The sequence below is a fragment of the Anopheles aquasalis genome, chromosome 2 (genome assembly GCF_943734665.1).
Source record: "Anopheles aquasalis chromosome 2, idAnoAquaMG_Q_19, whole genome shotgun sequence".
In the NCBI taxonomy this organism is placed as follows: Eukaryota; Metazoa; Arthropoda; class Insecta; order Diptera; family Culicidae; genus Anopheles; species Anopheles aquasalis.
Genome location: NC_064877.1, coordinates 10069529 through 10092500, shown reverse-complemented (window position 1 = coordinate 10092500; position 22972 = coordinate 10069529). Strand labels below are relative to the sequence as shown.

At 48.9% G+C, this 22972-nt stretch overlaps 1 protein-coding gene across 1 annotated transcript in view; it reads right to left on the bottom strand.

Moving 5' to 3' along the window:
* The window catches only part of LOC126581432 (hemicentin-1), a 161108-nt gene extending 138366 nt beyond the window's left edge, over positions 1 to 22742 (bottom strand). Inside the window, exon 1 of the mRNA XM_050245088.1 lies at positions 22643 to 22742. Within this exon, the coding sequence (XP_050101045.1) occupies positions 22643 to 22697 (55 nt within the window). The 5' untranslated portion in view covers positions 22698 to 22742. The remainder of the gene's footprint in view (positions 1 to 22642) is intronic.
* Positions 22743 to 22972: the final 230 nt, after the last annotated feature.

The window sequence follows — 22972 nt, the reverse complement described above, 5'->3', positions numbered from 1 at the left end:
GTCAGTGGATATTTTAGATTTATGATGCTGATTGATTTTGCTGCCTCGTGGTGGGTACATAAAGGGGGACTGCAAGGAAGCTTCGCTTTGCTGGAGATGTTGCTGCAAAATGTTTCAACCAAAGAAGAGGGAAGCGAACGTATCCGCAGTGTTTCTTGCTGAGGATGCTGCAGATGCCTTCATATTCCACCTTGCGTCGGACCGGAATTTATAAACAAAAGGGATCAGCAGCAGGAAACCGACTGTGAATCCTCACACCCTAAGGATCCCAAGAAGCGAACCTTGAGACACGCTCGGAGCCAATTCTTGGGAAAGGTTCTGGACGCAGGACGATCCGCTGTGGAAACCGTGCGATATCCGTTCCCGACCTGGTGGCCATTGTGAAGGGAGGGATTACGATGAAACAATAACAAAACAAGAGGCCTCGATATCGATTGCCAGCAGCGCACGCTTTTGACGAAGGCCGAAGGTAAGCTGTTCTTCTTCGTCAACGGTTTTGAAGCGTGATTGATCCAACGGTACTGCCCAGCACCGGCCAACCGGCTCGCCAACGTCTGTTGGATTGTTGTTTTGAAGGCGAATCGTGCAACCAGCCCATCCAAGGCAAGGCAGCAGATATTGATCTTATTTTAAGAAAAGTTTTAATCTTTCTTTTGGGGCCATGTTCTCGGAAGTAGTACGTACTTATCTTTTGATGTTGCTGAGTGCACACAACTGGAGAAGGCACGAAAAGAATTCATCTTTACGAGAAGCGTAGGAGCTGCAACTTATCCATTCAGATCGCACTTCACTGCTTTTGTCATTGTGCACCCTTCAAAATAATGCTTAAACATTTGAAGTGCTTTAATCACAATCATTTAAAGTTGCTTCCTAAGGCCTATACTGAGTCATTGCTGTGCGTCTTTTGAGTCTCTCCAGGTCTACGGTTTGGTATACTGATTCGGATAACATTTCATTCCGTACAAAAGCTGTAAGAGACTGTTCGTCTCCACTTCACCGTTGGTGAACTGATCTTCACCCTCCAATCACGGACGAGCGGACGTGAGTCGGAAGCCAGGGAGGGTACATTATTCAATATTTGTGTCCCGTAATATTCGCTCCCGAAATGAATGGTAATGGCGGAGAGGGCCAAGCGACGTTTGTTGAGACTTCCCTTGGCATCATCGCAGTTCTAACAAAAGTTAAATAACAGGCAAAGGCAAACAGAGTGTGTAGGCCAACCGGAATGGTGCGTCGGGGGGCATCGTTTGAAGGAAATTGTCTAATATTTTTGTTGAATTTCACTCTGCATTTCGCCGGGCGTGCTTCTTATCTGCCTCCGTTGGCTAGCCAGCAAGCTCCTGCCGGTCCTTGGTCTGATGATAGCAATCGCCAGTAGAGACCATCCCGTCATCCTCACAGTCACTCTGCCGAGGACGACGACGACGACGACAACGTAATTCTACCGTGACTTCCTTGATTCAAAATTTATCTTCAATTTCCTTTCCATCCATGTCGTGGCATTTCCGGATGGTTAGGGTACCTCTCCCGATCCGATTTCGCTCCCTGGTGTGGGCCACAAACCGTCGAGCTTCGGTCGGCTGTGCAATTTCATCAACTGCTCTCGAGCAGATGGAGGACGGCCTTTCATGGTTCCTTGGGTCGCGAAGATGTTTGCAAGATATTCGTCGTTCGCCGTCAATTCGTCGGTGAGGGTTTGGTTTTGGAAAATGGTTTGTTTGGAATTGAATTATACACGGGAAATGGGTAAAGCGAAGAAAAGGAACAGATGAATGGGTACCTAATACGCACGGCAAGAAGGTACTTGACGAGGTCAAAAGTGCTTTTGCGGTACTTTAATGGCCCGCCTGCGTGAATATCGAATTTGACTTCGAATAAATAACTATTGGCAGCCATTAGCTTCAGCTTGATGGTTAGATAATTTTGCGAAATGATTTAAAGATATATTTTATGGCATTTTTAAAGCATTTTGTACTTTTTTTTTAAAAGATCAGCAAATCGTTCTTGATGCGAAGATATCACTTGGTCGCGAATCAGATTAAAAAATAAAAAGGAAAGGGCCAGATACGAGAATTGAAGCATCATAATTTTCTGCCTCACTGAACCATTCCGCGTGGCGATAAAGGACATCCGGAACTCCGGATCCCAAATTTTGCAGAGCGAAGGACAGGAAGCAAAGGAAAAAGGGATACCTCAGCGCCACGAACGGTCGGGTCCGGTCGGGTTTTGATTAATCGGTTTATCGTGGGTTCTCCCGGTTGGTTGTGATGATGATTACACATTGTTGTTGTATTGCACGCTAAGTGGCTCAAGTGGATGATTATGTTATGCTCAATGTTTGTTTTCACTTAACCTTCCCGGCAAGCTCCAGCTAAGATCGTGAGATTGACAGCAGTTGAATCTGGCTGTTGAGTGAGTAATGCTGAAGGACTCGCATTCGATGTGAGTCACTGCAAGTTCAGCTCCAGTAACCGCAATTAGAAATGGATAAGGCATCCCTTCTGAGGGAAAGTCTTTGCATAAAAAGTACTTCGTATTCGCAAAGATAAGAACGGCGGGTTCGTTGGGTGCCATTTGCGGTCACCATTTTCACTTTTCTACTTTGATTGAAGAAACACAATCGTACGGCCACCGAAGGTAAATAATGAAGCAAAAACCAGGACTCTAACTTCTGTACTAAACCCCATTTTCTCCCAGAAGGGCAAGGCATTTACGTGCACTGAGTATCCACTATCGTAGGACCTGAGGCGTAGACCTGACCTCTGATGTTGATATTTGTCTGTCTGACTGGAGAGCTAGTCCGTCCGCTCTACCATAGTCTTCTATTGCCCATGTGGATGAACTGTTTCCATTGTGCCTCTGTGATATGTTTGACCAACTAGGAAGGCTTAGTGTCTTCCTGGCCAAAAAACATAAAGGGCTTCTCAGCTCGCTTGTTCACTCGACGTCCGGTTCTCTTCGTTTTTTGCGACCACTGCAATGCTCCAGGATTCACAAGCAAATACGAACAACATTGCGTCAGAAATAGCACAACATATTTTTCAGAGGAGGTTGAAAAATGTTCATCCTTGCGTCTACGTTTAAGAACAGAAATCATCTCTGTAGCGTCGTTTAACAGCTCGGTTGATCTCTTCCATTTAAAGTAACATTAAAGAACTATGGAGCTTTCCAAGAATATATTCTTTATTGACAAAATGTATTTCCCAAATACAGTTGCATTCGAATGTTTATGAAAAAGCTAAACCACTCATACCACCAGCACTCAAGCTAGTTCTCTTTCATCCTTTTCAGCAAAAGAAATTTCTCCCAAAACAGGCGACATCACCACTTGATGATCCATCCGGCTAGAATCGGGTATACTGTTGATAACAAAGCGTTTTGTTAATGCCCTCCCCGCTGGGCGTACCTTAGAACCATCCCTCTGTCGGTCAGTGACCGATGTCGTCGTGGACTGTTTGCGGTTTTCCCGTGAGTCGCACGTTTCGACAATGAACATTCGAGTCTGCGCGTCACACTGGGACACTAGACTATCGTAGAGCACGAATTTGGGACACTCGGAATCAAATGGCGAATAAAAACCGTGGTGCTCGAGTCCTTGGTGGTGGTGCTGCTGCTGCTGCCATTCCTGCTACACAAATGTCCGCCTTCTCTCGTCTGGTAGCACCACTGAACGAAGGTACGAAGAAGCGAACGAAAAGCGTTTGAGTGTCGAGCGTGCAATGGACCGCTAGGCCCCCTTCTGTCCAGCTAAAAGCTTCCTTCTGTCGCAGCGCAACGTTGGTCGTTGGTTCTTGCCATCCTGAGTCGAGTATTTTTGTAGCACACTCGTGGCCTAGACTAGATCGGCCATCGTGGCTCACTCACCCCAATCTCGGGACTCCCTTTCAAACGTAGAGGAAAGCAGAAACCACAGACCACGAATGGCTGGAAGCAGGAGTGTTGGAGCAGTGTGGTCCTGGGAAACCGCTAAAACCGAATCGTGAAACCCTCTACTAGGGGAAAGAGGACCAGGCAGAACCCGGGGATTTTTGGCAAAACCACATACGAACGCTGATTGCTTTGATAAAAATGACAGGAATGATAACAAACCCCGTCCCCGAAGCAGCAGCAGAAGCCCCAAAACAGCATCTCCGTGTACGTGAACATTTGTGGTTCCAATTGCCCCCCGGGGCTAGGGGGACAGTGCACCGCAGCAAAGCTTTTATGGAGTTTTTTGGTGCAATTTTGTCGAAAAAAGGAAATCCTCCTGACACTGTCACTCCTTGAGAGGCTGTGACCGAAAAGAGATTCCGAAATTAAAGTGACCAGCGATAAAAGATGGTTTAAACCATTCAGTAGATCTTGATTTTACTCGCTAAAAGCATCAACGATGCGACGATACACCATTTGGGAAAGCGTATTGGATTGCAAAATGACTGTTTCGTGTTTTTTTTAATAGTTGATTCGATGTCATCGTTACTGGTGGATGTTGCGTATCAATTATTCATATTCGTTTCAACATTATCTCTATTTCTTTCTTCACTTTACCCCTCTCGGAGTGGTCGGTAGGATGATAGATCCTTTTATCAAAACCGTACAAAGATGCCAATGAAATCAAAAACGATTCAACAAACCGAATCATCCGCCTCACGACAGAAGAAAAACGGCATTCGCTCTCTCGCTCTCTCTCTCTCTCTCTCTCTCTCTCTCTCTCTCTCTCTCTCCCTGGTTCCATGATTAATGTTTCTTTAAATCGCTCGTCCAACCTTGGGCACACCAGACCCTAACACGTAGGATGTCGGAAACAGCTCCGGAATCATGGTCTCGATTATGCTGCCACTGCAACGCTCGACACGGGACTAGGCGTCGTGTTAGCGCTGGTAGCAAGCTGCACCGAGCACCATCACCTGGCAGGCAATCATTCTTCTCGTTGCCAAATTTGATTTACAGTTTGCTTGATTGCGGCGGATGGTCCCAACCAGGGATGCGTCTACCTTTCTCCGCTTCACTAGCCACACCTCCCAGTATGTTGTTCGCGCACTCTTGACGACATCGATTTGCTTGTTCGCTGGAGGATGCGGAATGTTAGGGAATTTCCGCACACAGACACAGGCATACACCTAAACTATCTCCAGCAAGACAAACGAAGGGATGGAAGAGAAGAGAGGGTTGTTCTTTCGTTTCCTTTTTGATTCCAACGTTGGAGTCGCAGTCAACTCTCAACTCAGAAAAAGGGAGTGAGAGTGAAGCGACAGAAGGATTAGAAGGAAGCAGACTGACTGCCTCGACGGCCACCCCTTGGTTGAAGGGATGAACGCAAAAACACGATTTTTGTATGAAAAAATAAACCCAGAGACATTCCGCCCGTAGCTGGGGCCGGCATCGCGGTGCTGCTCACAACAAACTCATTCGCTCAGTCGTTGACTCGTTGAATTTGAGATTCCAACTTTGTGACGTGAATTTTAGGCCAAACACAAACATACACACATGGCAAAGAGGGTTCCCGGTTGGCGTGTCGGACGTCAAGTGAAATTGAAATGTACTTTATAGCGTCGGCGATTCGCCTTCCCTTGGTTCCACTCTTCAGTCACTCGGTTGGTCGTTCGGTCGTTTGCTGCAGTCGGTTATTTATGCATCATGCACATCATTTTGCAGCGAGCCCGAGGATGAGGCCACACTTGACGCGCTGAATTGCGCCCACCATTGACCGCATCGCAAAGTCGCGTGCATGCAATGGAAGAGCGAACGCGAAGCTCGAAAGCATTTTTATGTTGCAGCCAAACGCAATGCACAAAAGCATCGCAGCGGTGGATGTGAAGCACTTGGGCAGGCAATACCTGCCGGCTGCTCTTTTGTGGGGTCGCTCCGATAACGGGAAGCCTCACTTCACTTGTCAGTCGTACCGGATCCGTTGCTTCGCCTCGCCTCGATGAATCCTTCATTTGTTTCTCCGGTGGCCGCTCTGGCGGCTGACACTCAAGTGGTTCGTTAGCGCTCGGTCCGTCCGACTGTCGTGACTGGCTTTTCATAGAAGAAAAAAAAATGCCTACAATTTGGTGGCCACCAAAGGCCCCTTAAAAGAGGGACCACCCTCGGTGACCGTGTCGATGACGATGGTCGATGAAATGGCTCGCTGCCTACCGAGGTACCGGCACTCTACGCGAGGTGCAATGTTGCTCGCAAGTGGCTTAGGCTCGTTAGCTCGAGACACGCCATGCATGTGCAGTTGTTTGACGTGCCTGCATTCGCTTAACGATGATGAGCCAAGGCCGAAGGACAGGGAGGTACACGTGAATGGAAAGCACAGAAAGCGTGCCCGATGCTTGAACTCTTCTTGGAGGTCTTTCTGGGATGTCTTTCAGACGGATGCATGCCGACTCACAATAACTAAATTATGCTCTCCGTCTAATTAGCATGACATCTCGACTGTCATTCCGCGGTGAAGTGGTCCACAGCAACTCAGCAGCTTTTTAAAAAAAGTTACCTATTTTTCCCAACAGTCTACATTTTAGCTTACAACTCGTGCATTGGAATCATGGTTTGTGCAACGGAGAAAAAGTGACGCTAATTGGCACGTTCTAGGTCAGAAAAAAACACCAAGATGATCTAGTTAGCGATGGTTTTTCTGTATCAAATTGAAAAGGGAGGTGACGAAAAGAGTCTTTTTCACCGTAAATGAATCACTAGAAACACAATTTGTCGGTAGGTAATAGCACCACACATCTAGTGTTTATTCTTCTCTGTCTAGTGCAAAAAGAGACTAGTGATGCTGGATGCGCGCCATTTATCTTTTTGCTAAGCTTCGCCCTGCTCACCTGCCAATTGTCGCTCACTGCGCTTCGCACTAGTAACGCACTTCTACGCCATGCTATTTATAACAGGAGGTTTCCAATGTAAATTGTTAATCGTGGGGCTGGATTAAAACAAATATCAATAAGAAGAGGAAAACATCAACATGAACATTAAAGATGTGAAAAAGCTCTAAACCAAGTCTCGAAACGAGCTTCAAACGAATTTTTGTCACAATATTCCTTAATGTATCGATATTTAGGAAAAACATGTAAAAAAATCAACCTAAAAGGAAAGAATGTTCCTCGAGGAACCCTTAAGGAGAAACATACGGCTCGTCCGTCCTTAAATATATGTTAAAAAAACTTTAACGAGAACAACATAACATTAACGGCATCTCAAGAGCAGCCAAGCGTGGTGGCTTGCGTTGCTTTAATTGAACTCCATCCCAGTACACCAAATGCTACACAGCAGCTCCGGATTCTGATCTCGCCATTAGTAAATAAAGGGTCTGACTAGCCGAACCGTACGTACCTCTCATCGCTAGATATCTTCCCTTGTTTTGAACATAGCGCAAAAACGCGAATGTCTTGTAAGAAAGAAAATGACCAAGACAAACGAACTGTATCGTGACTACTGACCAATCCCAGCTGTTGGATGAAAAATGCACTCTACACACATGTTGTTTGTATGCTCTGTGCTGTACTTTGCAGTTAATGCCTTTAAATCGCTTGCTTTTCATTCACCTCCAGCTTCAACACTCCAGCTGAGCTCTGCTATCCGCGGTAAAGGATGGTGGCAAACGCCATTATTAATATCCAACTATAATTGCACACCGGTTGGGTGGTTGGTTGGGTGGTTCGGGCATTGCGGCACTTACTATCGAAGGGAGCCGGAGGGTAGCAACATAATTGCACTTCGGCGTACACCGGGTTTCACTCTCCAAGAAGTGGATCACGGTTATAGCGCGGCCACTAATGGTCACCGTTGTTGTTGGTCTCCCCCTTGGGTGGCAAGGTGCTGCAATGTTTGTTCCCACGCGACTGCCTTTCCTCGGAGAATCCCGATTCATGGAAGCTAAGGCTAAACGGGAACCCATTTTCGAGTGCCCCTGGCCGGAGGATAATTTATTGCATGTCAGAAACGGTTAGCGGAGGAACTTTTGCTGCAAGAACTTTGTTTGGCCTTTCCGGATGCCGATGAAGTGGTGCTTGGAGTGTGTATGTATGTTGAGCTGCTGGCCAACAGCAACAGCAGCACGGAAGGGTAACGGGTTGGAAAATAAGTGTTTCTAATTGCTGCCAGCATAGCCGCACTGTACGCTGGATAAACGGAGCGTAGCGTGGGATAGTCGAAAAACGCGGCCTCATCGCCAGGATAAGGTTGCCGGGACCAGTAGGTGCAGCAAAAATGCAGAAGAAGTTGATTTTGAAAAGGGGAGATCCGGCGAAATCAATAAAAAAAAAATCCAGCGGAACCGTCTCGAGTCACATGAGGAGAAGCAAAACGAACTCCTCGCAAGCAACTCACAACCGATCTCGATTGAGTGTTTGAGTTTTTTGCTCGATTTCACTTGTGAGTTTCACTTCACCGGTGCAGCAGCAGCAGCAGCAGCAGTGCATTTGCTAATCCAAAGGCGCACCGAAACCTCATCCATTCTGGTTCGGGGCGATGGCAGAGGTTAGCACTTCAATCAACCACCAGCTGTGTTCTTGCCGCAGCAAACAAAAACCAACGGATCAATGCAATGAGCTTTTCCGGAAGCACGGAAAAAACAATGCAGCATGTTTATAATGTTCTTCGAGCGACGTAGTGGCGAAGCTGTCAGAACAAAACAAGATCGATTCTGAGGTGAAAAGAATGCTTCTACGGGCGTTCTGCGTGAAGTGTTGCAGGAGGCGTTCGATGGAAACTGTTGCTTCTTGGCACTCCGCTTCAAGTTCATTGTAGATTAAAGTCAATGGAATCGTCATCATATCATGTTAGAAACCTATAACAGAAAAGTAATACAAAATCGATTGCCTTTTTTTTTATAAAGAGCTAAAGCGTGGTACAAATTAATCGAAATAATATGGATCCATACATCTTTCTGACTAATTGGAAATTTAGTCAAACATTAAATTTGAGCAACGTCAATCATGAGATACTTTAATTCAAGTGCACAGAAACATCGCAAAGATGTGTGACAGTTCTAATAGTCTGTATACTGTCCTTCGTGACGAAATCTCTCCATTTTCGTGAACTTTTTATAGTTTAAACACTCTTAATGCTAAATAGTATTCCAATCGATTAGCTGCATTTCAAATGTTCCCTCATACGAAGACTTTGGTTAATGCAATGAACAACCACGAGCCTTCTGTTTCCCTTTAATGGAAACATGTCTGTCACAGGTCCTGGCCAACGTTCGGCATCAACTCGGCCAAGTGTCACCAGAACTCGACTCGATGGATTTCCAATTAACCATTTTTAATATTCCAACCACAGCGCCCACATGTGTTGGTCAAATGACAACGGCTATCGGTTATGCAAAGCAGACGCCTTCGCCTTCACCGATTAACCTCTCTTTCTCGTCCTATCGGCCATTAAAGGCCATCACGCACCACGAACTGGCTCACGAGCGCTGCCGGACGAGCATCTTTAAAAGAGAACGAGCGAGCACGCACGCACACGTGTCTGTCGGTCGGTTTCGAGTGGTTCTCGGAGGCTGCTGCATAATTTAACCCTAATTGGGTACCATCTACCCCCCCCCCCCCCCCCCACGCCCCACCGGTGGCACGTACACGTCCGTCCATTCACTGAGTTTAGCCGACAAAAAGGGGTTCGTGATAACGGATCCGGTACAAGGACAGAGGGGAAAAGGGGGATCGGGAGGGTTCTAAGACCACGAGATCCAGGATCCGAATCCACCCCGTCCTGCCAGGGGGGGCCGAAACGGGCAAAGCCACATGCCGTGATTGTCGGGGATTATCCATTTTCCCGGCATCCAGCATCCATCACGTGCTGCCGACGCCGCCCCAGATGCTGCAGGGGGAGGTAGACACCATCTGTCAACTGCCAGCTGGCCCCAAAAACCTCACAAGCCACAATGGGAATCATCCTGTCCCCGGCTGGCTACGACACGCAGCAGCAGCATCAGCAGCAGCAGCTCATCAACAAGATGGCCCGGATGGAGGGTGAGTCGACTCACCACGACCGAGATATCAGGGACCACCGAGAGGTGAGGTCATAAAAAAGTTAATTATTTTATATGAGCTACGTGACAAATCTTGGCCCCCCCCGGGGGGGCCGGTCCCATCCACAACCCCTTCTGCTTCTCCAGCTCTCCCCCACAGCCAGAAGATTCTAATCACGAAAGCATTCCGAGGGCTTTCACCTCGATCCATCCCTGTTCGGGACATGGTTCCATTCGCTCCGAAGAAACAAAAAAAAAAAGACCACGAGATCAACCCTGTTGATATGCCCTTGTGGTTGTTCCATCGTTTCCGGTAATTACGGACGACCTGCGCCTGCTCGCACCACCCTTCCGTTCGCGGACTGCCACGGATCCAAATTAATCGGACGACATGGCCATGCCAACGAGGCGGCAGCGAGAGCTAATGACAAATCCACTTCTTCTTCTGGCCCAGTGTCCGATTCCGGCAGCGAGTCGACTCCTCTTCTGCTCGATCCAGGATGAGCCATTGATCTACCGGCTTCCGACTGGTTCCGGTGGTGGTCAATCCCCGAACCGCGTGGCGCTCATTGCGACATTGCCGACTTGTAACTTGGAGCTGGTGAGCTGGCGAAGCTCGCAAAAAGAACCCCTTTTTATCGTCACCTCTATCCCTCTCTCTTTCTCTCTCTCTCTCTCTCTCTCTCTCTCTCTCTCTCTCTCTCTCTGTTCACGCTGTGTTGTTTGGGCGATTGGGGAGGATAAATTTATAACACACCAGGGAACCGCCAACCGCCTGCTCTGCTTTTATAGCCGGATGCACTCGGACGTATCTGCAGAACGGCATTGTCCGCTGCGAGGACGGGACCGTGGCCACTCGGCAGCAGAATGGTCAGCGTCAGATTCACCCCGAACGGGCTCTGTACCAAAAGCCTGCCGCACTGCAGTGTTATCTTACACGACGGACGCATTTGTGGGTCAACTGGCCGGGCACTGAAGACCCTCGGCACATATGCTCGGTCGTATCCGGTGTTGTAATACCCACACCAGGTCGGAGAGGGTGGAATGGGAGGGGAAAACAGGAACAAATGAAATGAGGACATCCGCCTCCCGTTGCTGGGATCTGGCAACCATTAATCCACACTCCACGTGGTTCCATCATCCACCTTCCTCAACCCTTCCACGGTGGTTCGTGGTTTCGTTGGCTTTTTTGTGGAAACTCACCGACAATCGCACACATCCACATGACACGAACAATGTACTTGGGGGCGGGAAATTTGTTGGAAAAAGTGGAAAGCCCACAGGATCCGAAGTAAGGGGGTAGTAACGGGGGTTCACCGCCCAAACGGCGGCGGAGTGTTTCCGCTTTAAATCCCAACCCACGGTCACGGGTGTATTATCTGTTTCCATGGTCTGTGAAATGGCAATGGCGTGCGAATCGCTATCGAGGGTTCATTGTTTTGAGTGTTTTGTTGTTGGGGGAGCCTCTTGGCCAGGTGCAAGAGTACCGTAGGCAACATCAAGATTTTAGCCGTCTCGTGGGAACGAACGAGGGTTTTGTATTTTTCGAAACGGGTGTGGGATACGGAGATGAAACGAACCCACTGTATCCCGTCTGTCTTTCCTTTGCTCGACGTTTTTTTTCCACCCGAAAAGTAAAAAGAGAAGAAAAAATGCCGAGAACACACACGGTCCTTGGTCGATGTGAGTCATGTTTCGGAAAAGTTTCACTTCGCTGCTGGTTCACTTCGAACACCTCCATCGATCGATCGATCGAGTGAAAGGTGACACCAACACCCCCGGTGGAAGGTGACAATGGCTAGTCACCTTCGTCGTCGTCATCGGTGTCGAAACCTCGTTCAATAGCCACAAGGGAGTTCCTACGGACATGGTCCATGGTGGCACTACGGCTCAAATACTTTAGCAAAAAGCGAGTGAAATGAAGGTGCAAATTGCAGTCACTTGACACCAGCTCAGCCACCCACGGCTAATAGTTCCGTAACAATTCAAGAACTTTTAAAGCTTTTACTTTACTCTAAGCTGTAGAACAACAAAGTCTCGCTCCCTCTCTGAAGTAGAGGATCTCGTAGGACGATCGAGGACAATGTTCTCTCTCTCTCGCGATCTCTTAAAGTGATGCTCTTTGTGCGTTGTTGCGACGTCGGACTAATTGCCATAAGTTGCCAGTTGTCCTTGTGTCACATCAAGCATCACCGAACCGAACCGTTACCGTATTCCGAATACCGTCAATGAGGTTGATGTCAAGAGCATCCCCGGCTCAAAGACGTGCACATGTCTCTGAAGGTTGAGAACCGCGTCGAGAATCCCGTTGTCGATCGTTAGTTCGTAGCGTACTTAACAACTTTCGCTGCCATCTTACTATCAGCGCTGCGAAACTATGCCATCATCAACAACCAACCCTCAAACCATCACACGTCTATTGGAAGGGGTGCTCCACGGCTGCCACCACCACGGTCTATTCCCGAAGTTTGCTCAAATCTTTCGGGAAGAAAAATCCGACCGAGATTAAGACAAACTTGTCTGAGACGCGAGCGCTCGACGACGACGACGACGACGACGACGGTGCGTCCATCATCTTCGAAACTATTTGCCCTCCCCCCTCCCCCCCCCCCCCCACGCCGCAGAAGCAAACGATTCTCTCATCACCGGAACTTTCCACGGATGGATGAAAATGAGTCCCGGTAGTGGCGACGTCGGTGATGGCGGCAGAGTGGCGAAAGTTTTTGATTTATTTTCGTCTCTGAATCGGAGGCCCGGGGTCGCGCATAGAGTGAGTAGAAGACTTGAGTGTTTAGTGTCTAGGAGTGGAGCGCTGTTGTGGTTGAGATTTCGTTCCAGGATCTCTGGCTGCTGCTTCTTCTTCCTCCTCGACAACAACGACGACGACGACAACGGTGTCGACCTGTCGTCGGTCGGAACCTGCCATGTTTTCACATGGGAAAACGGTCGCTGGTTGGTTGGTTGGTTGCCAGCAGGGGAAGACGGTTGATAATGAAGATACGTTGTTCGCTGAATTGTTAAAGACTCTGGTAGCGAGAAGAGGAAACGTTGGAAAGGGAAGAGACTCCTCAACGGAACCACCACTCCAGTCACTCGTACATCTTCGTTAACCACACCCGGGCTTCAACCGAAGCTTGTTGAAACCATTTGCTGCTCGAACATCTCCCTTCTTGTCTCAGCGAGCGTAACATCGAGCGGAAACCCTTTAAGAAAGGGCAAGGTGGAAGGTGCGTACCAACGACCTTAGTCAACACCTGCGTGTCTTTGTGCGTGCCATAAGCCTGCTTGCTTTTTGAAGGGGTTGGAATTTTAAATGTATTAGAAATTAAATATTAACCAAACCAGACGCCCGTCTTCAGATGGCCACACTATCGTTTACGAAGACCGCGTATGAGCCGCGCCCTTCTACCAGGTGAGCTTCTGTAGCTCTTCGGAGCAGCGCCAGCAAACGGCCCCGGGGACTTACTTCATTCTAAAGATCCCAGAGACTTTGGGAGTTTACGAACGGACATGATAACGATCCGAAGCTCCCAGAGCAATTCTCTCTTTCTCTCTCTTTTCTCAACGATGTCTCAAGGATACGTTCGAGTACGTGCAGCCATCTTCGTGTTAAACTTGTGTCGACGAATTGAACTTGTTGTAAGACACACGGAGACACACACTAGCCTCAGGAACCTCATTTGTCAGGATATTGGATCACGAGATCCGGAATCCATCAGGACGTAAGTCCGAAATCCCCGAGCAGCAGCAGCAGCACTACCAGCAGTAGTCAGGAGCAGTAGCAGCATCTGACGTTCTTCCTTCACATTTTCCCCGCAAAGGCAAACGCATTTAACGACGCATCGCTTCACTTCGTCTCGTCGTTTCGTCTCGCTTCGCTCCACTTCCCGGCCTCACTCACACTTGTGTGTGCGATTGCGGAAATCCGGCCGCTTTTCCGTCGGCTCTGCGTTGCGAAATTAGAATGCTCCTTCAAGTGAATGAAAATAATGAGCTTCAATTTAGCACCACCACCACCACCAGCTGCTGCTGCTGCTGCTTCTGTTGCCAAGTGCACCGAGGGTGATTGTGCCGGCTGTTCGCCGTTCCTGGCGCATAAGCCTATAGGCCGTCTAGGTTAGGCCCGGGATCGGAGGAGAGTGTACTGTTTGTCGCCAGATTTCTCGCGAGAGTTCTATAGTTAAGCTCCCCCCTTCCCCCTGCCCGGCACGGTAAACGGGACTAGTGCACTGCGGCCCTCGGGTCTCGGGAAGTCAAATAAGGACTCGCTTGCGCCCGGACGGTGCAGGTGGTGAATGGGAGTAAATAATTATATAACCACAGAACCTCTCGCAGAAGGTCCGGAGCTGTGCTTCGTCTGCAAACGTCTGCTCGCTGCCTGCCCGGAAGGAGATTGTTTAAAGAGCTTTTGTTCGAGCGTTGAGCGCCCGTGCTGAGATGCAGGAAGAAGGTTCAGGTACGCCTCGACTGACACGATGCAGAGCAGCAGGGCCGCTTCGTTAGCGGGGATTCGGAGGCGTCATTTTAAACGAATTAATGCTACTGTTTGCACCCCAAGTTGGCTGTCACTCAGCAGGAGCAGGAATGTGTGCAAAAACTGCGTGCCGGAATGCGTCATGGAGGTGGTCAACGGGACAGCTGGACTGCCCTGTGGGGGGACTTGCTTAATTTATTCTAATTCATCGCACCCTCGCGCGTCCGGCGGATGTTTAATCTGCGCTTATGGCGGAAGCAATACATAAACACTAATGCGATTGCGATGATTCCACAGACAGCGAGTGCGAGCTGACCGAGCGAGAAGCTCATTTCCTGGCCGACGATTTGCGGACCGTGATCGCTAATGAGCGCAACTTGGTGCTTTCATGAACTTAAACGCGACCATGCTATTGAACAATTCGCGAGATACTTCTGTGGCTGTGTTAAACCTCCTGCAGTGCTACAAATCGACAAATCAAGAGTTTAATTAAGAGCGCGTAAGTCTCTCTTGGTGTTTGAAGTTTCTCTTCGATTGCTTAGTACGTTGAAGATGCAATGAGTGGAGAATGAAATGTGTGAATTTTCCTCACCTCTTTTCTGTATCATCTCACCACTGGAAATATGCTAAACAACATGTTTTTAAGATTCCATTAAACACAAAAATTCTAATACAAATTCGCGATCACGTAGCATGAAGGAACGTAACGACACAAATAAGACAAAACTGAGTAGATCTCCGTCAAACCATCGTCATGCCTTTTGCTTTCCCTACGCGACTCCATCGAATAACATCCAGGTTAAGGTTTTTGCTCCCGAAAGGATGCTAATCACTTTGATTGCGGCGTGAAATGATGTCACCGTTCCCGTTTTTACGAAAAGAGACCTCATCCTCTGAAATGGAGCTGCGCATCTTCCACGATAAACCTTTATCCACGAACTCCCTTAGCTCCCAGTTCCCCCAGATGAGGAAAACACCAAACATCACTCGCTCGCTGATGATGCTCACGCTTTGAAGCCCAGCCTTCCCTCCAATTGGATCATCGGACCCAAAACCCGACGGGACAGAAAGATTAATTTCACAAGGCAGCAGCAACAAGGCAGTTGACCTCACGCCCGGCGGGATGGGGGCATGCAATTTGACATTAAAGGGGAAACTGTTTTTCCCGGCGATCAGATTTGACAGAAAAAGGAAAATAAAAAAAAAGGCGACGAAAAAAATCCTCAAACATCGCCGACGGCTATCTCGCACGATCACAATGAAAATCAGGGAAAAAGCCTCAAACCTTGCTCCAGCGAAATGATCCGCCAGCGGCGAAAGGCTTGGTTCTAATTTTGGAAAAGAGTGCCCGTCACGACCACCGGAGGGGTGGAGAGGGTTCAGACCGGAAATTGTCTAAGCCACGACCGGCCACCTCCGGACGAAAAGCATCAGATGTTGTTACTTCGTCGCTTCACAAACCGGAGGGATCAAGCCTTAGGGCATCGTGGTCGTGGACAGAAGGAGAAGGAAAGAGAAAGCCCAACATTGATGTCCTTCCGGGCGAGATGGTGATGAAATCCTTTATCATCCCACCGGTAACCCCTCCCTTACCAGGCTTTTTTTCATCTTCTTCTCGCGGATCAACGGCGAAACGAGCGAAAATCAACATAAACGCACCAGCGCACCACGAAGCGAAGCGGGGGTGTTGTTTGCTTTCAATTTCCACCTGAGTGCGGATAAAGCGAAGCGAAAAAATGCGGATCCACTCTTCCACTGGCCGGGCGTCCGCGACACTGGGCCTTCTCGCTTCTGTCGGGTACCTCAATCATCCAGATCGCGACGTTCAACCAACCGCCGGACGCACATACCAAAACGCACACATACAATGTTCAAATAAATTATTCTTGTGCACCACCACCCCTTCATCACACCATCACTCACTGGGATCCTCGCTCTTGTTTGCCGGGTGAAGGCCGTGAGCATACTCCGAGGAAAATCAATATCCGCCCTATACCTCGCCCACCACATCCCCAGGGGCCTCTACTAAATCCTACCCGAAAGGTTCGTTTCACTCAGGAAAATCGAGTCCTCCACGGGGTCCGTTTCATCGCCGAGGCCACATAACCTCACAATTCGTTTTGTCGAATTTTCCGCTGCTCCGGCCGAGCCAGAGTTTTGCCGTTTCTGCACTTTAATTGTCATCGGAAATTGATTTTTCCAATACTTTACTCCGACACAACGATTTCAAATTAGGTGGCTGGTTGGTCGCGGTATAGACAGAACAGATATCTGGGGCACCTCTGAGATGATCAGAGCATCCATAATAGAACTCAGCTGATGCGCCCGGTCCATCTAGGGTGCGGCGTCGATTATGAACCTGCGCGTCAACCGATGACAAGGTAATGTGTACGGTGAGTTCAGTGTCATTTAGTAAGCCTCGCGGAAAAGAAGTCATTAATTCGAAGTGTTGGCATATCGATCTTCCCTTTGCTTGCCTTTCAGCACCTTCCGTCCTTCCTTTAGGGTGTAACACCAGGCAGCAGTTTATGATAATACCATCGACCCGCAGGCGAACGGACGGTGAAGATCAAACGGATCGTTACCATCGGCCCCAGTTCGGTCGTCCTCTTGGCCGTCGCCCTCGTCGTCGTCATAAATGTATAACAAATTCGTTATTAATCTTCTTTTTTCTTTTCTTCTGCCCCATAACTGTCATCGCCAGTCATGGGGGGCCAGTGTCACGGGGCCGGGGCTAAGGTTGGAACGCTGATCCGCTTTCCATCTGCCTTCTGCTCGGCCATCTTTCCACGTCCAGTCCAGTGGGATACGTATCAAAAAATCGTCCGAGTGGCAAAGCCCTCCGATACATAAACACACTTTTTGTTTCCATTTCGTTTCCTTTTTTTCCTTATTTCTACATTTTTTTGGAGGGCCACCTAGTGAAACATAAAAAAAATCGCTGTTTGGCTTGCCAACCGAATGGGACGAGTGAGATAAAATTGAAGGGCAAATGCGGGGGGAGGTTTAGGGGTGAGATAAGGGAAAGCCAAACACTCGCTTTTTGCTGACCCTCAAGCGGGTTGAAGGCGAAAAAGGGAAAGTCAACGGCAGAGAGGGAGAGGTTGTGGAGAGCCTCGACCTCAAGCAGTGAAGGGGTCAAGGGAGCACCAAAGCAACAGCCAAGACGATAAGCGAACGGCAACACACTGTTACACTACTTTCTATCCACCACAGCGCCACCGACAACGACAACGACGACGAGGACGACGATGATGGTGACGACGAATAGCCGCCAAAGGATACGAATACATCAAAGCGAAAGCCCTGGCGGACACGAGGCGTTGGGTGGTCTAGGAACACAAGGGTGTCGACAAGCCCCGTTGGCACTGTTGGCCAGTGGTATAGAAGAACAACATAAACATTGCTTATGAGACTCATTTTTTCTCCTCCGTCCGTCCTTTCGTTCGTTCGTTCATTTGCCTCTACTTCGTTGGTCGTCGTTGCGAAGGGGAGCCCCCCCCCCCCCCAACCCCCTCGTGCTGTCGTCATTTGCTTTCGCCAGGATTTGATGCCTCGAAATGGTGCTTTTTTATGGGCTTTTCTAGCTTCGCTTCACTGCCACTCGACGCGCTATCATCATTTTTCGCTTCTTTTTTTTTTGGCGTTTTACTAGACAGCAGGAGGCTCCCTGGCACTAGTTCCTATCTAGGAAGATGGCAACAAACATGCATGCATGGGGAAAAAAAGGGAAAATAAAACACAGAAAACACTAGACACACATACACGGTGCGAGCCAATGTCACTTTCAGCACTACATTTGGTATCTCATCGTGTTTCGAGTGTGCGAGGAGGTTGGAGTGGGACGGAACCGTTCTCCTCCGGCCTCCCACATGCCCATTTGTATTTCATTTCGGTGTCTCGATCGAGTGGCAGTGCGGTCTCGCTGGCGCAATGGAGGCGCATTCTCATAAAATGTTTATCTTGAACCGGCCACCCACGAGAAGGATGCGGACTGCGACCAAGACCCTCGTCGCGTTCGATGCTTGTTGATTGTCGACAAGCCAACTCGAACGGGGCTTTCGGCACTCCTGGCGCGCCATGTTATCTTGCTTCGTCACATGTCACCACTCACACCCTCACGTGTAGTAAGTTGCCTCTTTCACACCATTTTGTTCGGCGCGGCTTTTTTCTTCTGGTTGCTGTTGTTGTTGCAGCACCACACCATTCGTTCGTACAGCGTGATGAGGTGGCACTTTCTCCGAAGGATAACCCAACACGAGTCTCATCTCTACGATGCACACATACCACGCGATGCCACCGACGATGATGATGTTCTCGCAGCACGTTCTCGCTCAAGTGACACATCCAACGGTCGTTGCTTATGATAATAAGCTTCATTTACAACCAAGCCCCCGACTTTCGCCCCCACTTAATTGAAAGCTTATTTTCTCGTCTTCCTTTTTAAGATGTTTCTTTGCTTTTGTGAGACCGAGGACGGCGGTCTCGTCACCGCCGGTGGACTGCAACACACCAGCTGCATTGGCGTGTGATGCGCGTGAACGGTGCCAATGTTTGGCCGAGTTTATGATGCACATAAACGTGACACTGGAACCGTAAGTGCATGATTTGTGCTTTGCCTTCCATTCTGGTGTAGAGACACCGTGTGTGGGGTGCGTTGTTTGAAGCGCCAAGCCGTGCTGCTTCCCTTCACTCGATGTCACTGCATGCCATGTTGATCGTTTTAGGTTTTGTCGAGCTACAGAGACCGCCATCAGCGAGCGAGGTACGAGTGAACGATAAAAAAGAAAGAGAGAAACTCAAGTAAGTTGTAACCGAGTTGACTTTTCACTTTTTTCCCCAACGATCCCTATTTTTACGATGTGGTTCTAGGCAGACACGCAGAGAGCTCTCTGCTTCTTTCGCTTGCCATGTTCACTTCACTTTGACTGGCGGTTCACCTCACTCCGTACGGTGTCGTCAGGATAGGCACAGTCTTACCGTTTGCATGTCAGAGTGACGTACCTTGATGTTATTAAGATGGAGATGCATGAATCGATACCAATGGCATCAAGCAGCATGCAGTGCAGTGAACGTTTGGTTGAAAGCGAAAACCAGACGGTGTCCATCGAGCTCAAGTTCAACTGTTCGCGGGCTGTGGGCTACATTCCCTTCGCATTCGAATTCCCCGAACGCTGTTTAATGTTAAATGCGATTCGATCTTGTTTACCAATCGGAGCACCATATCGGAGACCGCGTGTCTTTATCGGATTGCTTGCTGCTGCTACCGTGGAAATCCCTCGCGAGACCTCCACGCAGAAGGTTAACGAACGGCCAACAGCAAAGTGACCGATCCTGCTGGCCAGATGAAACAAACATCGATGGCACACCGGTGCCGTTACAAACACAACACGCCCCAACGCCACCAACAGAATCATCGATCCAACAAAGAGGGCACCTGGGGAGCACTTGACATCCGTGCATCGACTCGAACCCGAGCTCGATACAGTACCACCGGTGAGTGAGTACCGAGAAACACCGCCCGGGACCTTCGACGAATCCTGGCCGATGGTCCGACCCATCGGAACTCCCTAGACTTGCAATCCGATTTACGCGCTCGCTTCCTGGATCTACGGTCCAGTATCCGGGATTAAGGCGTTCCAGATTCTGGGTAGGAAAAATCGGTTTTTGTTGAAATGCTCTTAGCGCTGCTTTGATCTTTGATTCACCAATACCACCAGCAGTAACACAGCAGGAGCACGATTGTTGGTAAACGGCCCAAAAACTGTCAAAAACCGGCGTTGTATTTGAAGAGAATTCGATTGTCGACTCGGACTCGCCATCAAATTCCTATCACTACAGGGGAGCTTCTCGTTGGAGGGAGCTTGGAACAAATTCAAACAGAAAATCCGTGGCGGGTAGGGCATCTCATAAAACGAATGGCCATTTGGAAATTGGTCGATTTCAATCGTCCTCCAATCGGCCAAGCCACTCTTTAACGGTGCGTCCTCGTGGTTTCACCATGATTTGCCCCGAACCAAATGACTTCATTGGCCTCTGCTGCTTCCAAGGCTGCTCCACCGTTTTTTTTTTCGGTATCCCTCCAAAGCGTCATCATCCACATCGTTCTGTTGACATCGCCTTCGTCGTCGTCGTCATCGTCGTTGTCGTCAATCGAGGCCCTTGGGCCCACCCGTTTGCCAAACGCCAAAGTCAATATCGGCCAGGGAAAATATCAATTTCGCTTATCGGAATCAATTATCGAATCGTGGCCGCACCACGGGGGCGCACACTGGCATCGCGTCAGTCTCGGCGAATCCTAATGCACGCGAATGGTTCACCGCCCAACCCAAAACGGAAAAGAAAACACACGAACCTGGGGTAAATCGGAGAAAAGGAGGAAAAGTCAAAGCGCCCCGCTCGACGAAAAAAAAAAAGAAAGGAGCAAAAGTTTTGTTTATCAAAGACGAAATTTGTTTGCCTTCGCCACCCATCCTCCCTTTGATCCACTGAGGGATTGGGTGGTTGGTTGGTGGGCTGGCTGGCTGACGCACGCAATGCTCGTGGCAGCCCTATAACGTCCCCCATTTCCCCGCCACGGATTCGATCGACGGAGCTGTAGGTTCGAGCGAGCGAGAAACGAATTTAGATCAAACTCGAGCTAACCGAACGGAAGTGGCCGACCGGATGATGTGTTGCTGGCTGGCTCTTCGAACAAAATCTTCGATTTCCTTTCTCGCTTACTTCCCTCCAAAGAAAGGACAGCTCGGACACAAAAAACGGTGATTGAAATCGAATAGCAAAGTGAGAGGAAAAAACGAAATTGAAAAAGGAGAAAAAAAACGAACGAAAAAGCCAAAACCTCGGCAACTGTCCACTAAATCGGTGCAGGGGAAAGAGCAAAGGAGAAGAAAAGGAAATCTGTCATCTTCTTATGGCCGAGCGAGCGCGTGCCATGCCGGTCAAACTCTTGCGAAACTCTTCGGAGGCACGGAATGGTCGACGTCGTTGTCGTCCTCGTCGTCGTTCGCCGTTCTATCTCGCTATCTTCTTTCTTATCACGATATCGCTATCCACCACTGTTCCGGCCAGTGTTCAGTTCGATGACTTCGGGCTTGTTTAATATTCATAACGGCTTTATTACAAACCATTCCTCGCGTGGATCCGTCGATTGGTTGCGTGAAAAACCCGAGTTCCGAGGATAACCGCTGGTTGGCCACCGACGGAGCGGGGGGTTGGCCGATAAATGTCATCGATAAAAGGGACGCTTCTCGGTTCGCCCATGGCCTCTGGGTTCGTCTCTATGATTTTGGATCATTTTTTTCTCTAGTTTTTTTTTCTCTGGGACCAGCTGCCTCGATGCGTACGCGTATGTACGGTTGGTCCCTGGGGCCAATCCATCACCTTGACCCACCAGCACCAGCTGCAGCAAAGATGTGAACTGGCTGGCGTGCTGGCTGGCACGCTGGTGTACACGAGAAGTGCGTAGCAAAATGGCTGGCAAATGGCCGGGCCATTAGGTTGCAGCTGTTGGCCGGTTGGTTGGTTTGGTTGCAAATTGGTTCCGATTTCGAATCGGGTGATGGGGAGGACTGAGGTACACATTTGTTGAGCTAAATTATTCATGCGTTTGCCGCATCGGGCTGAGGCAGTCCGTGCCAGCAACATTGAAGTGAATTCATAAATCAACATTTCCCGGGACCGCCGAGCGAACGAACGAACGGGCGGTGAAAACAGGAAACCGGAAACCGGATCGTGGTGTACCATTTTGTAATTCACAGTCGCACAAATAAGCCGACAAAAGTATTCACTTTAACCCGCCCTGTTTTGGGGGAATGGGGAGGGTGAGAACTTTGGATCATATTGATTGTAGCTGCTGCTAGTGTGAGCTGCTATGAGGGCTTAGGGCTTTATGATTGCCATTATGTTGATTAATTTATCATAGGGGAGTAGCCTCAAAGGTGCTCCAAACACAGATTTTTATTATTAAAATCTAAACGTATCGTAAGGCAAAAGAAGAACTTATTAACAACAGGAAACAGGTCGGTGAAAGTTTAAAAATAAGTCACAAGGAACTGGAGAATCTCGAGAGGAACTTGTTTATCAATATCGAGGAGGAACAAGAGAGGCCCTCTACCTGAGGAACTCCTAATGAACTCACAAACCCACGAGAAATAGTCTGTTCCAGCTTATCATGTTCATGAGGCCCAGTTGGCTAAGATTTAAATCATAAACCCTGTGTTGCTTACCTGTTTTAAATCCTTCGCCTCGTACTCGCAGCACTCTGCCGCCGACGAGGAGCATCAGCAATGGCACCAACAGCGCCGCTGATTGAGATCCTTTCCGCAATTCCATTTCGAAGCACAATTTTCCTACTCACTCTCTCTCTCTCTCTCTCTTCCTCTGCACCTATCTCACACTCTCCTTCACACTCACGCACCCACAAACAATCGCTTTGGATTCTCGTTGAGAATTGAGGCTGATAGAAGCTCGCGCACGTCAACTCGTCACTTGCGTTGCGCGGTGGTAGGCTCCGGTCTCGACACAAAACTCGGTTGCGTGTTGCTGACGTGTTGCCA